Source organism: Denticeps clupeoides, chromosome 7, assembly GCF_900700375.1.
Source record: "Denticeps clupeoides chromosome 7, fDenClu1.1, whole genome shotgun sequence".
Classification (NCBI taxonomy): Eukaryota; Metazoa; Chordata; class Actinopteri; order Clupeiformes; family Denticipitidae; genus Denticeps; species Denticeps clupeoides.
In genome coordinates, this window is record NC_041713.1 from 8,060,998 (window position 1) to 8,080,364 (window position 19,367).

The 19,367-nt window shown below is 42.8% G+C and overlaps 2 protein-coding genes across 5 annotated transcripts; both read right to left on the reverse strand.

The window, feature by feature from the left end:
• Nucleotides 1-13: 13 nt before the first annotated feature.
• Nucleotides 14-14,557, reverse strand: triobpb (TRIO and F-actin binding protein b). 4 transcript variants are annotated; one of them, XM_028985911.1, is made up of 18 exons: nucleotides 14,129-14,533; nucleotides 13,709-13,890; nucleotides 11,368-13,516; nucleotides 11,177-11,282; nucleotides 11,004-11,078; nucleotides 10,842-10,907; nucleotides 8,524-8,556; nucleotides 8,071-8,139; nucleotides 7,848-7,937; nucleotides 7,190-7,299; nucleotides 6,343-6,772; nucleotides 4,999-5,260; nucleotides 4,692-4,797; nucleotides 3,319-3,478; nucleotides 1,867-1,980; nucleotides 1,669-1,755; nucleotides 1,197-1,372; nucleotides 14-878 (listed from the first exon to the last, which is right to left on the reverse strand). In XM_028985911.1, the coding sequence occupies exons 2-17, from the start codon at nucleotides 13,797-13,799 to the stop codon at nucleotides 1,211-1,213; spliced, it is 4,110 nt and encodes a 1,369-aa protein (XP_028841744.1). In that variant the 5' UTR covers nucleotides 13,800-13,890; nucleotides 14,129-14,533; the 3' UTR covers nucleotides 14-878; nucleotides 1,197-1,210. The 4 variants fall into 4 exon arrangements, with proteins under 4 accessions (XP_028841744.1, XP_028841746.1, XP_028841747.1 ...); XM_028985913.1 differs by lacking the exons at nucleotides 10,842-10,907; nucleotides 11,004-11,078; nucleotides 11,177-11,282; ... (1 more) ...; nucleotides 13,709-13,890; nucleotides 14,129-14,533 and adding an exon at nucleotides 9,884-10,294 and having other exon boundaries at nucleotides 8,524-8,580; XM_028985914.1 differs by lacking the exons at nucleotides 8,524-8,556; nucleotides 10,842-10,907; nucleotides 11,004-11,078; ... (2 more) ...; nucleotides 13,709-13,890; nucleotides 14,129-14,533 and adding an exon at nucleotides 9,884-10,294.
• Nucleotides 14,558-17,304: 2,747 nt separating this feature from the next.
• Nucleotides 17,305-19,245, reverse strand: nol12 (nucleolar protein 12). The gene is made up of 6 exons (XM_028987185.1): nucleotides 19,077-19,245; nucleotides 18,888-18,993; nucleotides 18,759-18,807; nucleotides 18,532-18,671; nucleotides 17,873-17,961; nucleotides 17,305-17,628 (listed from the first exon to the last, which is right to left on the reverse strand). The coding sequence occupies exons 1-6, from the start codon at nucleotides 19,175-19,177 to the stop codon at nucleotides 17,433-17,435; spliced, it is 681 nt and encodes a 226-aa protein (XP_028843018.1). The 5' UTR covers nucleotides 19,178-19,245; the 3' UTR covers nucleotides 17,305-17,432.
• Between the last annotated feature and the right edge of the window lie 122 nt (nucleotides 19,246-19,367).

A 19,367-nucleotide genomic window follows, 5' to 3' on the forward strand; every position in this document is an offset into this window, starting at 1 on the left:
CAAATCAAATAAATAAGAGAAAACCTTTTTATTTATTGTAAAACAGTGGTACTTTACAGATGTAGTACACACAACATTAAATATGAAAATATCCAGTTTATCAGGTCAAAAAAAAAAAAAAAAAAAAAAAACAATACAAAAGGAAACAAAATCATTGGCCCGTGGAAGCAATGCTAGCTTGCTGTGGCACACCCAGTTACACTTTCATTAAAAAAGGTTTACTGGTCAGGGTTAAGGCTAAAAGGATGGCTGGCAGCGCAAAAAAGGTTCTTCCGTCATGGCCCAACCACCATCTAAAGCATTCCCATAATCCACCTTTCCAGTGCCTCTCACTCCAGTTGCAGATCTGCGAGCTTCTTAACGGCCATTCAGATGTAGGGAGACAACTTTTTTTGGAAAGAGAATTTTAACGTTTTCATTAAAATGTGTGATATCAAACCAAGCAACAATTTAAAAAATATAAAATGTCTTCAGTGTGAGCCATGAGATATTTTCACAGCAAAGGGTTTATCCTGCAGCTTTCCAACAGTTTTAACCATCCTGCAGACATTTTTATTCCTGAATAACATTAAAAAAAGTTATTTAATGTCCATTCTTATCCAGTTTTGATTATCATTCAGTCTTAAGGTCTTCCAGACCACTCCCGTTGTCTAAAAACAGAAGATCTTTTTTTGTTGTGGTTTAAAGTGCATTTTCATTTGTTTTTGTGCATCCCAGTGTATGACTGATCAACTGATTTGGGTCTTGGCTGCTGGTTGGCAGGCTGGATTAAAAATGTAAAAAAAAAAATAAAAAAGAATCACTAGCCATCAATCTCTCTTTCGCTAGTGGCATCCCAAAGACTTTATTCTCTTGTCCTTTTCACAGTGTCCTTTTGGCTAAAACATTAGGAAGAAAGAAAAGGAAAACAAGTTTATTTCCAGCTGTTATGGTTTATTAACAGTATTGTCATTTTCTTGAAACTAAAATGTTTTAATCTAGTTTCATGGTGCAAAGATGTAGTGTATGGGCTGTGTGTGTGTGTGTACATAAATCAAATTCACAAGCTCGCTTATCAAAAATCCCTGTACACCATGTTAGGCCTTACATTTATGAATGGGTTATAAGTTCAGGTTTGCCACAGTATGTCAAATATATAATTTACACACATTAAAAGACACTGTTAATAAGCATCAGTGCCATATCACCCGAGGTACCTGGAGGGCATGCCTCAGTGTTCCAGGCTGTTCCCCAGCTGCTGACCCTCTTGTAAAGCAGCCATGGCCAGCTTGAGGTGCTCTCGCAGGGTGTGGATCTCCCGCTCACTCCTGGTTTTCATCCCGCTCAACTCATCACACACCTCCCTGTAGCGCTCACAGGCAGAGTGCTTCTCCTAAGCAGAACAGGTTCAGAAGAGATCAACTGAGCAAAAAGGCTCAGCAGAGTGTGTATGTCACACTTTAATTACAACAATGTTTTATGATGAATGCGACAAAAAGCTTGTATTCTTATGTTAACTGTGTTAAGGTGACAACCAAACAAAATGGTTATTTAAATATTTTATGCAATATTTATTATATATTGCTTTTTGAACTTGTACATCAAAATGTAGCATATAACTCACTGTTTCACACACACACACACACACACACACACACACACACACACACACACACACACAATCTGTACCGTGTTCAGGAACTGGAGCTCATTCCTCAGACAACTGATCTCTTTATACAGGTACAGCACCTCATTCTCCTTCACCCTCAGGAGTACCTGAAAACAAGTAAAGATGACAAATGTTTTTCCCCCCAAATAAAATGACATAAAAAAAAAAAACTATCTACATTTAAGGAGACTCATGAGTGAATAATAGTGTCAACTTGCCTCTAGTTCACATGCTTTCCGCTCTCGGTTGCAGTCAGTGATGGCCTGTAACCCCTGCCCTGTGACAAAGGAGCGCATGCGATTGACCTCCTCTGTTAAACGTGCCTGCAGAGCCTGAAGAACAGAACAGTTGTGGTCACCACAATGTCAGGTAGGTACTGGGAACATGATGTACATAGAAATGACACACTGGGAGCTAGTGTAGTCCTTAACCTACAGTTTCCAGACATACATCAAGAGTGTAAAGATACTAAACCACCATTTCTCAGCTAACCCACCTAACACCTACCCTGGCCAGGCAGTGTGGGAAAATTCTCAACACAACAAAAATCATTGGCCAGTGGAAACAATCCTAGCTTGCTGTGGCACACCCAGTTACACTTCCATAAAAAAGTTCACTGGTCAGGGCTCCATCATGGACAAACCACCATCTAAAGTAAGGACCAGAATTCTCATCATCAGCTAAGTACATCCACCCTTCCAGCAGCTCTCAATCCAGTTCCAGGTCTGTGAGCTTCTTTACATTTATGGCATTTATCAGACGCCCTTATCCAGAGCGACTTTATAATCAGTAGTTACAGGGACAGTCACCCTGGAGACATTTAGCGTCTTGCTCAGGGACATAATGGTAGTACATGAGGTTTGAACCTGGGTCTTCGGGTTCATAGGTGATTGTTTTGTGATGCAGGAAGAAAACCTTTTTTTAGAGAATTTAAACGTTTTCATTAAACTGTGTGATATGTAACCAAGCTTTCCAGTTATAAACATTCTGCAGAGAGTTTTATTCTTGAATATCCAGTCTAATCCAGTTTTGAATATCATCTTAAGGTCTTCCAGACCACTCCCGTTATCTACAACAAAACAACAGCTGGCCAGGCAAGAGTAAAGTGTGGGACAATTCTCAACACAGAAGTGACACTGGCTTGCAAGGGGGATATCAATGTGTGGGTAATAGGGACAATATATATATATATATTCTGTCTGAATACTGATATACTTCATGTTACCTCATCTTCACTGTGCTACCCTGCAAGCAACATTCCTTTTTTTATTATTAACCCAGTAATGTTTAAAGTTAGTGGAAAATATAAAATGAAACATGGGCTCATGTTTCAAGTGAATGTAGGTGTCAGTTTCACACAACTGGGCTAAAATTACCACAGTCACTGGGTCATAGCAGCTCACCTAACTGCAGATACAGGTAACCGCTGCAGTTTGGCATTTTGTTGGGCTGTTTGAAAGTAATAAAAGAGCAGCCGCATGGATTTACCCTTACTGTCTTTTTCCGCAATCAAAACCTAATAGGTTTACAGGTTGTAACGACTATATGAAAACAAGCTCTTCTTCATCAGTGTTGACCTGTGCAGCCTGTCAAATGGGACTAGGAGGATTGTGGCACACTGAATTGCAAAGACAAAAGATGAATAAAATAAGTCTGACGTTTCCTCTCACCCGGTTCTCCTTCCTGAGCTGCTCCAGCTCTCTTTCCTTATGGCTGATGGCTTGCTCTCGCTCTCCATTGGTCTGTTCAGAGCGATTCAGCTCAAGGCACTTCTGGGAGTATTGCTCCGACAGGCCATCCAGCTCCCTCTGCAATGCAACCACCTCAGCCCTGAGGCCAGGAAGGGAAAATGCATTAGACGCACATATAAATACTGTATATAACTGTATAACCATTAAAGTCTGTTAACAAGTCATGCACAGGCCACAGCAAAAGCCTACACCTCACTATAATGAAATAATTATTTCAGAAACTATGCAAAACAGTTATGAAAGTGTGAGATTTTTATCATGCATCATCACATTGCATTGTGTAAAGTGAAAACTAGTGATAATTATGAAAGAAATCATTGCCAATTTATTTAGCAGAAAATGCTCCATGCTGAACAATAAAAACAAGAGGACTGTCCCTTGGCCTTAGAAAATGCACGGGACCATATTGCATTTGTACTGCAAAGTCCCAAGCAAACAACAAACAGGCATTTGGGCATCAGCCTTGTTCCAACCTGCCACTAAGTGCAAACGCATCATGCAGGTTGTGTAAACAGCATGAATGCCAGCAACTCGCTTGTGCGGATATCCTGTTACAAATCATTAACATCAGCACACTGCAGAGTCAGTAAAAGGTGCAGTTCCACCGCACTGCATTAATATCAACATTTAAATACGTGCCACACTCGACCCACCCAGACCTGAGACGGCACAGACTCCCAACGGAGTTGTGCAAGCCCCGTTCCGTAATCCGTGACCAGCGTGTCTGCATTCTTTGAGCGTCTGGGTGCGGCCACTGCCCACTGCAATAGTGGCCTTTCATAAGAACCACATCTCCATGGTTATGACTTTCAGATGTTTCATATGGTGCAGCCGGTCAACTTGTCAAGAGTTGTTTGCAACAACAAAAAAAAAAAAAATTCAGCTTGGAAGGACAATTAAATTTACTGTGGATAAATAACAGTTTTCCAAAATGTACATTAGGGTCCTTCCAGAGCACATTTAGATTTACAGCGTTTGGCATTTTACACCCTTGTCCAGAGCAACTTATAGCAAGCGAAACAGCCGAGAAAGGGAGTGAATTTGACACACCGGCTTTGCCACGGTGGCCAAATCTCAGGAACGCTATGGGAGAAAGACTGTAAATCTGCTGGAGACAGCAAATGTGGACAAAGGTCCTGTCTCACATTACTGCGAGTGTAAGCCAGGACAGAGCAAGGGCCAAAGCCTCAGCAGTTCCAAGGTGGTCTGTTTGTATTGTGTGCAGAGAACAAAGGGACAGGACATTTAATAAAAAAAAGAAAAAAGGAAGAAAGGAGTACACAGCTACCAACCGCTGTTGAATGCTGAGGGGCTGTGTGTCCACGTCCCCGGCCACCAGCCTCCTTGCCTTCTCCCTTTCCAGCTCCTCTTTGTGGGCCTTCTTCAGAGCCTCAATCACTAAATAGAAGAACATTTACTGAGCAGCGTTGCATTCAAACAACAGAGAGGTTATTGCCAAGACTTTTTGAAGGTCTTTTTTTTTCTTTCTACCAATCTTAATACTTAATACATTATACTAACTACAGTATAGTAATGCATGCTGCATGCCCCTGTAAACGCCCGTGTGCAATGAAGCAAACTTCTGTGACTCCTGTGTACCTTGTGCAGTGGCCCGAGTCTCCTCCTGCAGCAGCCGCTCCTTCTCCTGCTGCAGCTCCTGCATCTCCCGCCCGTGCTGCTTCTGGAGCTCCTCCAGGGCCTGCCGGTGCGCTCGCTCCATCGCCTCCAGGCTCCGGCCGCAGGTGGCCTCAGGGCCACATTCGCCTCCCCTTCCTCCGGATCCTAGTCTCCCTTCCCTCCCGTTCCCCCCACCCCCTGCCCCGTTTCGTAGCTGTTCCAGCTGCTGCCTCAGAGACGCCACCTGAGAAAGCGAGAGGAAGTTGGGAGTAAAGAACCCTGAAGAGGAGCTTATGTAGACCGCTGCTAACACACATGCACCTGAACCTGCACACAGTCAACCTTCACATGCACCTCACCCAACTGGCTAGATGAACTAAATGTTCATAGCCACCTAGTGCAATCAGTTTTAAACCTTCCGATTAGATTACGATTATCGATGCATCTCATCAATTTCCCAAGATGGCTTCACATTGTGTTTTTAAATACGCCAGTGAATTAAGGCCTCGTTCACACAGACCTGAACCAAGTGTTTTTCTGATGTTCATGGCATCAGATGAGTGCGGTTGCACTGCTCATTGGTGTAAATCCACATGGGCGCTCAGCACCAGCATTCAGATGATGTCAAATAAATGCTGCATGCAACGTTTTCTTGGTGTCGTTTTCTGCTGAAATCCTGTCGAAAACACAGCTAAAATTCATTTTGAATTTCCAAGTGAACGAGGCCTTACTCCTGCCAGGAGTTTCGCTGTACTCCGATCAGGCAGCTGGAGTACCAGTAGCGGTATTTTATGATATAATTGATTTCTGAAATAATTGTTCTGCGCTGAATCAATGCAGAATTGTCTGCATTGTGATGCATCGATTATGAGTTTAATTTACACCCCTATCCTTCGGATATCCAAACTGGGTATCTCAAAAGGATCTTTTAAACCACTGCACACTGCCAGAATGAGTGTGAAGGTGTCTGTTGTGAGATATCAAACACACAAACCACCCACATGCACCGGTTTGGTTTGCCATTATTTGATATTTTACATTGACATTTATTTAGATGTGGTGGAACTGTTTCAGAGGTGTCTGTACTGTACTTCTCAATTCTCCAAATAGTTACTCCAATCTTCACATCGATTTTTACTTGCTATACATGCTAATAACAGCACAAAAAATAAAATAAAATAAATAAAGTGAAAGACATCTCTGAAGAGTTCCAGAAGCAAAAGCACACTTGGGTTAGTAACCTCAGAAGATCTGCCTCCAACCAGCTGATTGATTTGTTAATTTGCATTGCAAGCTTGCAAATTGAAAATCATCTCCACGCACTACCTCCCTCTGTAGCGCCTCATTGGCCAGCGGGCCTGGGCGTGTGCCCATCAGCGGCAACGATTTCATTTCCTTCAACGGAAGCCGTTCAAACTCTGCCCACTTCTTCTCGATTTCTTCCTCCATTCTCTGCTTCTGGTCCAAAGACTGGCCCGGACCTTTCCTTGAAATTACTGCTTCCCACTGGTTGCTGGCGACATCCCTCGTCCGCTCTTCCTGCCACTGGCTGTGTTCTTTAACTTGTCCCTCCCCTGCCTCTCTCTGAGCAGCTGGTGCTGGACTGGAGGGCGCCGCCACAGGGGACAGCTCCACATAGTCAAACTTGCGGTGAACGGAACCCGAAAAACCGGCATCAGAGTGGGAATGGAGACGACGGGGTGTGGGCAGGGTACGAGAATTTGAGTTCTCCTTATCGCTGCTGGTGTCAGGCAGCCTGATGGAGATGGAGAACCAAACAAAAAATTAATACATGGGGTAGAGTTCCAAACACAAACACACACACACACAGACACAGACACATTGTGCAAGCACACCTAAATAAAAACTGACTCAAATTAATCATCTTGCAACATCTCACAATGAAGACATCAGCAAAAGTAAAAAAAGCCTTCAGTGAAGAAAGCTTCAGTAAAATTAAAACCAATAAATATTTACATCTGAATAACATTTCAAATATTAAAACCAAATTATATATATAAAATCTATCAGTGGTAAGTAAATGCAAAACCATTACACATCATCAATGGTGTCAAAGGTCATAGTCTGTTTGCTCAGTATTATCTGTAAATTAAATGCTCTGTAATCAAGAATTGTGTGGCTCTAAATGGACGGAGCACAAATGGAGACTCACAGTGTGAGGTCCGGGGTGCTGCCAGGCCTCACACTCTTTCTCAGAACCTCAATCCAGTTCCTCCTAATTCCAGCAGTCATGGCGGATAGTGTAAACACTGCATCCCGAGTCTGGAATAGGAGTGAGATGAGAGGGGAAATTAATGTGGAACAACTATTAATCATGTAAATCATCATCAAGTGTGTATCAAGATTGTCAAACAAGTAGGCCATGTACGACATTTATGATGTTACAAATTATGTTTAATGATCATTTAATCTTCAGAAAGCATGGACTAATTGCACTGGGAGTACAAATATTGCTAGACTGTAAATAATGTGAGAAAAAAAGAATGTATGCTACATAACTAAATTCTTATGTAAACAGATGATAGTGTGAATATACATGATAATGTATGGTTATATATGCCAGTCCTGATGAAAGTGAATGGGAGTGGTAGTAAGGCAGTAGCCTAGTGGGTAACACACTCGCCTATGAACCAGAAGACCCAGGTTCAAATCCCACTTACTACCAATACTGCCCCTGAGCAGGACACACCCCCTGAGACTGTCCACAGCACAGACGGTACTCAGTGGCACTAGGCCCACTACCCACTAGGGCACCACTGCCCAGTGCTGAAAGACACATGGAGAAGAGAATTAGTGCGATATCTCCTTACGTGAATTTGGAATCCATAGTTCTTCTCCACGTCGAACTCTGACACCTTGACACAAGATTTCAGGTCAATCTCGCCATCCAGGTCATCCTTCTACAGGAGGACAGGACGATAGTCAGCGTCAAACCGAACGCATGCAAATAACACCAGGAATCAGTTGCCAGAAACTGTAACAAATCCCACTCAGACTAAACTCTCCTCTAGTAGCATGTCAATAGCACCTTACCTCCTCAGCACCCGAGTCTCTGTAGTATCTGAGCCCGGCATCAGTCAAAACAAACCAGTGCTTTTTCCACTGCAGACACAAAAAGCAGCAACGACGCAAGTTAGAGCAGCATCTAACCCAACTCCACCTCCAGATGTCCAACGCCGGTTTTCCCCTCATTCATTTATTAACCTATACTGCAAACAGACCACGCCTGATGTCTCGTCTCCATTTCCATGGAGGGTTGCCATGGCAGCGCACACACCTGTTTTGACAGCAGGCTGCAGGCAGGAACCGGGTGGACACAAGGACACCCTGAGGCGATCGGTTTACTAAGAATTCATTCCATGGTTGGAAAAGAGGAGAGGGAATAAGAGGTGCAAAATGTGGTGGAAAGATATTGAGGGGGGGGGGGGGGGGTGAGGTGAGAAAAGCAGGAGAAGAGAAGAGCAATGTGGGGGGGGATTCCAGTACCTCTCCATTTTCATCCTGTTTTGACATCCATCCCTTCTTGAAGTTAAGGAGGTCGGGCTGTTGGAATGCAGGGTTTCAATGAACTGATTACTAACAAGACAATCTGACAAACACAAAGAAAGCATCAAACTGAAACAGCTGCAGATGGCTGCTAAGCACACATGATTGTGGTTTCAGTGGGTGAACGTGCACCAGGAGAGATCACGCTGTGAACTGTGAAAAGTAACAGGAAACACCAAACGCAGAAACAGAAAGAGGCCGACACACGAGGAAGCAGAAGACAGAAGACAATGCACATTTTTTAAAGGTTAAAAGAACAGCAGAAGCCGGACACGTCTGTAGCTGCTATATATATATACACACACACACACACACAGGGCCACTTCAACAAAGTCAGAAGCACCAGGACAACCTTCAGTTGCTGACTGCATGTTGCACCAAATGTGAAAGTCTACTATTGCAACTGCACTGGCCACGCTCTCATATCTCCAACAGTTACAGGTAAACAAAGCAGGTATTTCTCATTATCAGGGAGAGACAGAAGCAGGATCCAATGCATTCCACATTCCTCAACACACAGTTTGATCAACGTCTGGCATCGCTGTTCGTAGGACAATAAAATCGACATATATTGAAATATTTTTTTGCGACAACGCTAATGCATCACTACAGTAAGGACCAACCCATAAACCACATTTCAAAATAGGTGAAATTTTAACCACACTGCAGCAATATTAAAATAAACACATAGCATTTTAATGCAAAATAAAATGTATTTAGTTTTGGTGTGGAGGCGTTCATAGGCCAGCGTTTTATTTTCACCCCCATTTCAGGGGGTTTAGGATAATTTATATCGACAAATACATAAGCATGAAAAGTATCCCCACCGTCATGTATACTAAGCATGACAGAGGAGGCAAATCTATTATCTTCTTGCCATATATTAACTATGAATAGACCAGTATATTTCACATTGAGTGCAAGGTGTGCTTGGTGATAAAGAAGAGCGGTGATAACTGAGGGGATTCTGCCATTAAATCACCACAGCTGGGAATTTTACACTTCAACCCACGTGGAAACTAAAATAATATTTAATGCATATGAGGGAAATTAAGCAGTATGATCTCACCTTTCAACAAATAATAATAATAAAAAAAACCTGCCTGCAGATTCGACAAAAATAAAAAATAAAATAAAATCACCCGCGTAAACAAACACCCCGTCACCCCAACAATTCTGCACCCGTCCGACTTTGAAAAAGGGGAAAATTAGGAAATTATGCATGCGATCAGAAGACAGACACATAATAAATAAATGTAAAGTTTAGGAAACGTTAGTGAGACACTTAGTTATTACTCACCGTCATGTTTGGCGGATCCAATGAGTAGGTTTACACGAATAAAAAAAAAGAAAAGAAAATGACTCTTACACGAAAGCTAACTCCGCTTTCCCATCTGCCACCGACGGCCCGGGTCAGACGAACGTCGCAACACCCGCCGGCGACCTGTTGATATCCGCGGTAAAAAAAAAAAGTCGCGCCGCTAAGCTACACGGAACGCTGCAGAGACGCCGCCATTCCAGACGCGTCGCGGCCGCGCGTCTTCACGCCATCCGCCGCCGGCGCGGCCCGGAGCGCGAGTCGAAACGGGGGCTCCGAAAACGGCGTTCACTCGCGATTCGACGGGCTGCCAGGGCTGGTCCGCCGCCCACGCTCGAACCCATCGAAGTCCTCACACCTACTCCGCACTTCCTGGGCGGGTTCGATATGGACGCCCGGCCGAACGGATTCCAGCCAATCAGGGCTTAACACTCGAGGCGGGGGAGGGGCCGGGGGGGGTTCTTCCGACTTAACCAACATCTTCTACAAATAAGACGCAAATAAGAAACCAAAAATGGGTTTTAATCAAACGGGTATTTGTGAGACTCTCTGGTTTTTGTAGTCGTTTCCTGCGGTTTTTTTTTTTTTGCTGACGAGGATGGAAAAATCGATTTTTTTGGGTTCCATCCCAGGAATTTGGAAAGCATGTCCTGGCAGCCAAAGCGCGCCCATCCCACTCGAGATTCATCTGATTTGACACATCAGGGATGTTTATGAGTAAAAGTCCTGCTTTCAGAAACATTCTGATTAAACTCTATTACGTATTGAGAATTCTTTTTTAAATGTCCAAGGACAGATAAACTAATAATGACAGTATCTAAAATAATTGTTCATAAATTGTTCATTCTAATGAATTAATCACAATTTGAACAATGCATATGTTGTACCTTTTAGGTCAGCTTACTGTACAATATTAGGATGTCTTGTTGAAAATACTTGCCTGTTCTGCTGGAGTGTCTTCTGCACTCTCCACATTTGGGGAGAAACAGACAGATGGCTTCTTTCCCTGAATTAATTTTAGAATTAAATTTTTATAAGAACAATGGTACTTTGCGATGTAAACATCCATAAAGGCACTTTTCAAAATGTGCCACAGCAATACCTGTTGGTGTGATGTTGGATGTCTCTGCTGTCTTTTCCAAGGCTGCGTCTCCTCCACGGTTGGGCTGCTATCTCTCTGTGATTAATGGACAGACCACACAGTTATAGAATGCCTGTAGTGAGAAGATACAGAAGGTACAGTAAACTGTCTAAATGTCTGAAGGGTCTTCTCACCTGCATGTTTAGAGAACTGGTGGAGTGGGCTCGAGAGAGTCTCCCGCCATTATACTGGTCACCTCCACTCTCATATTCCCTGTGGGGGTCTTTGGTGTGAGTATGGCTAAAGAAAAGTTTTTTTAAGGGTTAGATTTCAGCCTAAGCATATCATTTCATGTTGTAGAATCTTCTAGAATTCTACAGTTCACCTTGCTGGTTTGTAGAGCCCCTCCCGTACTGTATGACGGCTTTCAGCCAAATGCCCAGGACCCTCTCTTTGGTAAATGGTCTTGACCTTTGGAAGATCAGCCATCATTGCATACTCATCCTTGTTGAACCCATTGGACCCTCCAGAAAGATGGCTAGACTCTGTAGACTCCAGAGAACTCTGGGAGGAGGTGAGCCTTCGTGTGCTGGGAGACTGGCTTCGTGCTCGGCCGGATGATCTCCTTGATTCTGGGGACTTGCTTCTGGGTTCCACGCCATACCTGCTTGTGCTGCTGCTTCGCCTGCTGTTTCTGCTATTGTCAATGGAAACTGGAGTTGGCCTTTGAACCTGTGCATGTGGTTTGTTTTCTGTGCTCTTTCTAATTGGTGAGGAGCTTCGGGAACCTGGGGGACTACGCAGAGGGTGTTGAGCACCTCTAGAGAAACCGTGAGAGGAATTCGACTCAGATCTGCTATGGGTGCTCAGCGTTTTTTTTGTGTAGGCAGATGGAGAGACTGATCTGCTCTCGTGGCTTGCCGTCTTCCTCAAGACCGAATGACTTGGTGCATCACTGCTTCTTTTGAATGGAGAAGAACCTCTGCTGTTACTCCCACTAACTGTTCTAGAGCTGTCTGTCTCATATTTGCTCTGCTGGGACAGGCGTGAGTTGGATGGGGAAGGGCTCTCATTGATTTGGGTGGTTATGGGGCGACTCGTCTCAGTGAAGCGTAACACTGATTGGCTAGAGTTGTCATAACCCTTTCCAGAGGGGGAAGAACTACGACTGCCACGACTGCGACCACTGAAAGATCTCTCTACTTCCTCTTTATCTCTCCGAGATGGTCTGAGAGACCCGTATCCCGTTCTGGAAGGAGAAGAGTTGCGACTGTCACGACCATGACCACTGAAAGATCTGTTTGCGTCTTCTTTATGTTTCAGAGATGGTCTGAGAGACCCATATCCTGTCCTGGAAGGGGAAGAGCTCCGACTGTCATGACCATGACCACTGAAGGCTCTGCCTGTGTCTTCTTTATGTTTCATGGACAGTCTGGGAGAGTCGTAGCCTTTCCCGGATGGGGATGAATTCCGACTATCACTGCTAGCATTACGACTGAATGAAGAGCTGTTTTTGTCTGTTTTGTGTAAGATGGACGGACCTGGCAGATCAAAGCCATTTCTCAATGGGGAGCAACTGCTTCTGTAATGTCCATTTGATGAGAGGTTAACATCTGTTTTATGCAGGCTGGACTGGTTAGGGGTGTCATATCCTCTTCTGGATAACCTATTAGTTTCACCACCACAGCCACTGGGAGAACTGTTTGCCTCTGTTTTTCGCAGCATGGATTGGCCAGGGATTTCGTACACCCTCCTCGATGGTGAGGAGCTGCGGTTGTTCAGTCCATGGCCAGCCAAAGAACTGGTTGACTCAGCTTTGCGTAAAGATCCTCGAAGGTCTGCATAGGAACTCGAAAGGGATTTTGATCCTGCAGTGCTTGCAATGGACTTAAAGCTTTTCTGTACACCTCCATTGTCAAAATTCCTTCCAAATGAACTTTGAGAAGATGGACTTTTTGACCTCTGTTCACGCCCCTGTGAGAAACCTACAGAGGTGTAACTCTGGCTGTGGAGTGAGGCTAAAGATTCCCCTCGGTTAAACAAAGAGGGTCTTCGAGAAGGTGAAGCAGACTGAGAATAGCCAGATTCTTGTCTTGAAGAGTTAAATAGACCAGATTGTTGGTGGGATGAAGAAAAATTGCCTCTGGAGTACGAACTGGAGTTGAAGCCTCTTCGTTTAGAGGACACCAAGGATTCAGCCTGCTTAAAAGGAGTGGGGCTTGGGGAGCGAGGACCTACTTGGGCTTCAACTTCAATGCTGCGCTCAAGCGGGGTTGGCTCTGGAGAAATGCATAGTTCAGGCTCATCTTGGTTTGGTAGGTCAGAGCCTCGCCTTTGGGAGGGCACTCCCAAATCCCGATTCCGGAAAGGGATTGAGGCTTTGGGCTCTGGGCTGCGGTTGCCGGGGAGTGGATGCCCCCTCTCCGAGTGGCGGTGAGGGGCTGGAGGGCTTTTATCTCGAAAAGAACGAATGCCCCCAGCCCTCCCCAGGGAGAAGTAGCCACTTTCTTTTTCCCTGTCTCCTCTTGAGCCAACTGGGGAAAAGAAAAATAGGATCAATGCACACGTCACAGAGCTAAATGAAACAATAAGCAGTCATTACTAGAGACCGAAACTGTAAACTTGCACGTAGAACCAGATGTCACCATTATAAGTATGTAATTAACACCAGCGATTCGTCATAGGGTAACAGGATCTGACAGCGTCAGGCTGGGTGTGTTCCTCACCAACATGCCTACTAAAGCCATCCCTGCCTCTGGCTTCATCCATCCATGCCCGAGGGTTAGGTCTGTGGTGTGGGGGATCCAGCCGGGTCATGCTTAACTGGGATGATCTGTGCTGGAGGGATGGACAGTCGTCCTCAGTGCTGACGAATCCACTGAACTCAAGGCACTCGCTCTGGTCCTGACTGCCAACAGAAAAACAGAACAGCATGATGACAGAAAGAAATGACAAAGGTAGGTTCTAAGATTGGAAATACCAAAGCATACGTATACATTTGGATACATTTTAAACTATTAAAAATAATATTTAAAATGCATAGCAAAGAATAACATATGTTTCAACTGTGGGCATCCTGCATTGCATTTTGACTTAGGGCATTTGTTGCTAATAATGAAATAATAATGACATGCGTGTCACCCCACCTGTATGAGCTGTCGTCGTTGTCTCCGTCGTCAACTTCACTGTCGTCTTCGTCTCCGTCACAGATGTAGAGCTCACAGTCAGGACTCAGGATACACAGCGAGCTCTCCTCATAGCCAGCACGACCTCCGCTGACATCACAGTAGCTACTCACCACGGACAGTCCGTCAGAGTCATCCTGATTGGTCAACGAGAAGCATCCATCCACACCTTACAACTCTGAAGATGCTGACCAATGACAGTCATTCATAAAGTCACAGTTGGGTTGGGCACTTTTTTCCCTGGTAACGACTGACTTTTGAGGCATTCATGTAACAGAACAAACAAAAATTCAAACACTCAGAGAAACTGTTGGCTTCAGAAAAACACGCTGAAACAAACAGCAGAAAATGAGAAACTAGCGAGACCATCATAGATCACAAACAGCAAACAGCAGCGTATACTTAACCCCACAAAGTGTCCCATTTTGGAGCCATGCTCAAGAGAGTTTTTTTACAAAAGGACTCCTGCCATCCTCCTCCGTGCCTTGGACAACCTTTACATCCACATCTCTTGCTCATGCACTCATACATTCTGTCTTTCCTTGGATTAGGGTTACGCTGAACCGGGGCAGTGTAACTGAACCCAGACTGTGGTTTTCCTCATCATTATTTCATAGCAGTTCTTTTTTTGCTACTACATCCCCTCTACAGTTTAGGTTAAGCTTTGGCATGAATTATTTAATATTCAAAGATCAGACACCATGATTCTAAGAATCAGCACTTACAGTTGGTTTTTTAAAATGTTACAGCTGAATGAAACTTACCCAATCTTCTAAAAGGAATTTCACATGAACATATTTTGGGGCTATTACACCCTTTTTCTAAAGGTTTATGTAAATATTTTCCAGGTTTTCATGAAATGGATATAGAATTGCCAATAGGCTGAATCATCATTATTATTTCTTGTGAATGTTTCTACTGTTATAACCAGTGCACCCTGTTCTGTATCGATGCATATTGTGTTACGAGTGAATCCCAAAAGGGTCGTAAATGATCCCCCTTCATTAATTAATTATGAGGAAGCACACGTTTGCCATCCTCACACAGCCCTTATTCCTCTGTGTTTAAGAGCACAGCACACCTATTTTTAATCCATTCATGATGTTCCTCACTACATCATACACATCAGAAAGTATCAAAGCGTATCATTTTCTACCTATTCATTTAGTTGGTGTTTTTTTACATAGTAAATTACATTTACTAATTACAAGGATAGTCCCCCTGGAGCAGCGTAGGGATAAGTATCTTACTCAGGAACTGCACGATGTTTAGGAGCGTTTCAAATGACATTAAGGACCACTAGGCTACTTCTACTTTTTTCCCCCCACAGCAATTCATTTGTGTTTGCATATGTTGTTAGAGTACTTGTAAACTTGTTACTGTATAACTAGTTTAATATATTACACTATTATTAAAAGTAGAAAGTAACCATTGTTTTTCATTTGTGCATTTGGTTTGTCATGTTTTTTTATTGTCATGTTTATCATTGTCATGTGGAAACCATAACATTGGTAAAATACTTTAGATTTTTGTCTAATATTTAAGTTGTGTAAACCCTAACCTATGCTTTTTAAAATAGGACTGTATAATGAGGAAACAATTAACTGTTCCAACTTTACCAATCTCCAATTTATTTTTACCAAACAATCTTGACCCTCACCTTGAGCCTAGGCCAATACGTCTTTTATTGCTATATTGTTACCAGTACATGGAATCTATTTCTCTCACCTTGGCACTAGAATCATTTTCCTCCTTGGTTGGTGGTGCCCCAGTGCCCAGCTCTGTGCCAGTGTTCTCCTGCTGAGATGGGGGCTTCCCAGTGTGCAGATGCTTCTGCCTCAGGCAGTCGTGGCAGCGGGAGGAGTCGAAGATGTTTGGCTGAAACTTGGGGCAGATGAGCTCTTCACCGGAGAGGGGCATTGCAAGATCAGGCGTGGTAAATACTCACACATGGCACCCCTTGTGCCACTGAAGGTCAGAATGGGTATTATTTTAGTGAGCAGGCATGTAATGAATGAAAATTTGAGCATATGCATTAGTAAATAGCATGTTTATTAATAATAGTAATGATGATAAGATTGACTGAGCTGAACTGAGCAGTAAACTCCTTATTTTAGCACACTCATCATAAAAAGTACATCTTATAACATCACTGTGAGGTAGAGGTTGTTCCCTACAGTCTGTGCTAACAGATTCAATAGGTGAGATGTTGAAACTGAAACAGTTAGACTAAGTGAAACTACGACAAGATACAATAACGCAACATGACACTGTCAGTGAGACCAGAACACATCCTTAAATTTAAGCAAAGCACAACACGTTGTTGCAATTTAAACAAAAGCTCATTCAGAGTGAGGAGCTCTTCATTAAAACAGTTCACTCTAAACTAAAATTGTCAATAATTCATTTGATAAATAAGTCTTTTGCAAAATATTGAAAACAATATTTATAAAGTAGAATTTTTGACTTTACCTATTAGGTCAATATCCTGTTAAGAGAATCCAGAATTTGGAGACCGTAATGAAAGTCTCCATCAGACCCCCCAACACGAGTCTCTCCTTCAGCCTGTCTATAACCCCCATGGCTTACTCACTCTCACTGTGATGCCCATTGGCTGCTCCAACAATAGGTGAAACTGTGACACTACAGGACTCCATTTTGGATCTAGGGGCAACAGTACATATACAGGCCATCTGTTCTGTTTAGGGCCAACATGGAGACAGTGGCATGACAGTTCCATTACAGAAGTTGGTATTAAATATCATCTGCATTAGAAAGCATTCTTGCTGGAAGGCAGATGGCATGTGGGAGCTCAAGTTAACGTAAATAAGTAAACAGACATGTAAAAAAAAAAAAGTGTTTCCTAGGCAATAGGAAATATACAATGTTCATACATTTTCCTCTCAACATGAAATTGAAACATTCATTCAATTCATTAGTACTAATGGACAGCATGAGGATCAGAAAAAATATGTACCAAATACATATTATTTTTTTATTACAGCAGTTGGGTAATGGAAAACATTTAACAACACTACAATAATCTGAAAATACAAATATTTTCAGTCATAACAGATTATCTAATTAGATCTATAGACCTGTCATTAGACATCTTCAAGATATTTACATATGCGGGTAAAAAAAAAAAAAAAGTCTTTATGAAATTCCCCAGATAGCTTGGGAAAATCTCCAAAAACCCACAATACATGACAGTCACACTCAAGTGAGATTAATGCAAATAAAAGCCCTCCACTGTTGATCACTCTCAGTCCTGATGCTGAGATCTCCTTCCAGTCCTCTTGCGTCTCTGTTTCTTGCTGGTTCTGCCCAGCCGGCGCTTGTTGTCACTGACAGCTGGCTTCCTGTCAACTGGTCGACCTCGTCCTCTACCTTCCGGCTTCCCTTTCCTATTCTTTTTCTGTTTGGTGCGCGTGTGTATCGAGGCCGTAAGTGACTGGATCCTGAAGAGGAAAATCACCCACGTTTAAAAAAATGCTAAATAAATAAATAAAAACACAGTAACCAGGAAGCCAATTACAAGAGAGGTCATAAAGGCATTTCAATTTAGGTTGTAGCAAGGCAAAGTAAAAGCAACTTGTTGCGGGCACAGGTTGTGTTTTTTTTTTTTTTTATTTCTTTAATCATATATAAGATTTAGCCATGGTAGTTTTTCAGCATTTATCTAAGAGTAACAAAGCAACATACTTTTTAGACAGAATGGGGTTGCATGATTTTTTAGGGAGTGACTTCACCGTGTCTTCATCCTCTTCTTCCTCATCACCACTGCCTAAATCCTTTAAAATTAAGGGGAAATAAATAAGAACTCTCACAAAAACACAAAAAAGGTAAATACTCCAGTCCTGTATTCCAATCACAGCCACGTCGGCCATTAATAGACTACTGCAAGCACTGTTGCTATGAGTTCTTGACTGTTTCAGGGGTGTCAAACTCACAGTGTGCAGGTCACATCCTGCAAGATTACTTTATATAGCTCTATTAAAAGTAAAGTGAAGTGATTGTTATGGCCCAGCGAAATGAAGCACCAATAACACACAAATTACAGATCCCTTCAGTTCCCTTGCTGAATGATGCAGCCAAATGTACAGTAACAGTGCCCACTAGGGATGTGTGATGCCACCAATTTAATTTTCCATCAAATACAAAGTAAAATTCAGGTTGGTACTGGCGATACTGATAACTAAATATATTTGGCAACCCTACTCACAACCCCACAAAAAAATCTGTTTCTAGAGAGAATGTGAGTTATGAGAGGTGATAAAAATGACAGGTGAAAGCTAGAATAAAATGAATAATAAATCAATCAAGCTGTCTCCATTAACAGGACATCTGCATTCAAATCCTACCTTGGTGGCAGTTGTCTCTGGAAGGCGGGCCTTTGTGAGGTCCAGCTCACTGATGGTTGTTACAGTAACCGTGTGGTTTGGATGATTATACTGCACTGACTCTGTGGTCCCCGTAACCACATCATCCAACTCATCCTCTTCTACCAGGCATGAGGATGCAGCAGTAAAACAGAGTTATCACAAAATATGTATGTATTGCAATGATTGACACAACCGGTCTTACTCACCAAGGGCCTCTTTTCGCTCTTTCAGCATCTTCAAATATTCCTTATGTCTCTGAAATAAACATGCGAATGCATATCGTTAAAAATCTTTTCGTAAATGTTTTCAGATAATTTTTATTTTTTTTCCATTACCTCCTCTCTCACTCTCTTCTGCTCTTCTTTTAGTTTGTTCTTGAGCTCCTCGATTGCTGCTTTCCTCCTCTCCACTTTTCTCTTGTGGAACCCGGTCAGAAATTCTCTGGGGGGTCGAATAAGCATTTATAAGGATTGGAGACATTTTAGCTAACACGATTAGTTGTCCCAAAAAATATTTACACTTACTGCCGACTCTTCTCGTCAAACGTGACGATACACTTGTTTTCTCTCTTTTTAAACCCAGGCTTAAATTTAGAGCCTTTTCTGGTTTGACCATTCAGCCCCATTTTATGTTTTTAACGAAAAAGTAACCTCACGTGGAACGTCCGTCTTGAAATAAGTTTTAACTTCCGGTATACTGTGCATCAAGAGTAATTGGTCGGAGAAACAATAAGCATAAAGAATGGTTCCTATTGGAGTTTTCAATCATTTCGAAAAACTTACTTTGTTGCATTAATATAAACTCCGTGTATGTAG

What these genes read in the sequence shown, in the direction of transcription:
- nol12 (XM_028987185.1), bottom strand. Translation starts at nt 19,177, where the DNA reads ATGGGGCTGAATGGTCAAACCAGAAAAGGCTCTAAATTTAAGCCTGGG. An exon ending in TTTGACGAGAAGAGTCGGCA is followed by an intron (nt 18,994 to 19,076) that starts GTAAGTGTAAAT and finishes TCGACCCCCCAG; the next exon opens with AGAATTTCTGACCGGGTTCC. An exon ending in AGAAGAGAGTGAGAGAGGAG is followed by an intron (nt 18,808 to 18,887) that starts GTAATGGAAAAA and finishes TGTTTATTTCAG; the next exon opens with AGACATAAGGAATATTTGAA.
- triobpb (XM_028985911.1), bottom strand. Translation starts at nt 13,799, where the DNA reads ATGACCCGGCTGGATCCCCCACACCACAGACCTAACCCTCGGGCATGG. An exon ending in GGGCTCTACAAACCAGCAAG is followed by an intron (nt 11,283 to 11,367) that starts GTGAACTGTAGA and finishes ACTTTTCTTTAG; the next exon opens with CCATACTCACACCAAAGACC. An exon ending in CCAGTTCTCTAAACATGCAG is followed by an intron (nt 11,079 to 11,176) that starts GTGAGAAGACCC and finishes CATTAATCACAG; the next exon opens with AGAGATAGCAGCCCAACCGT.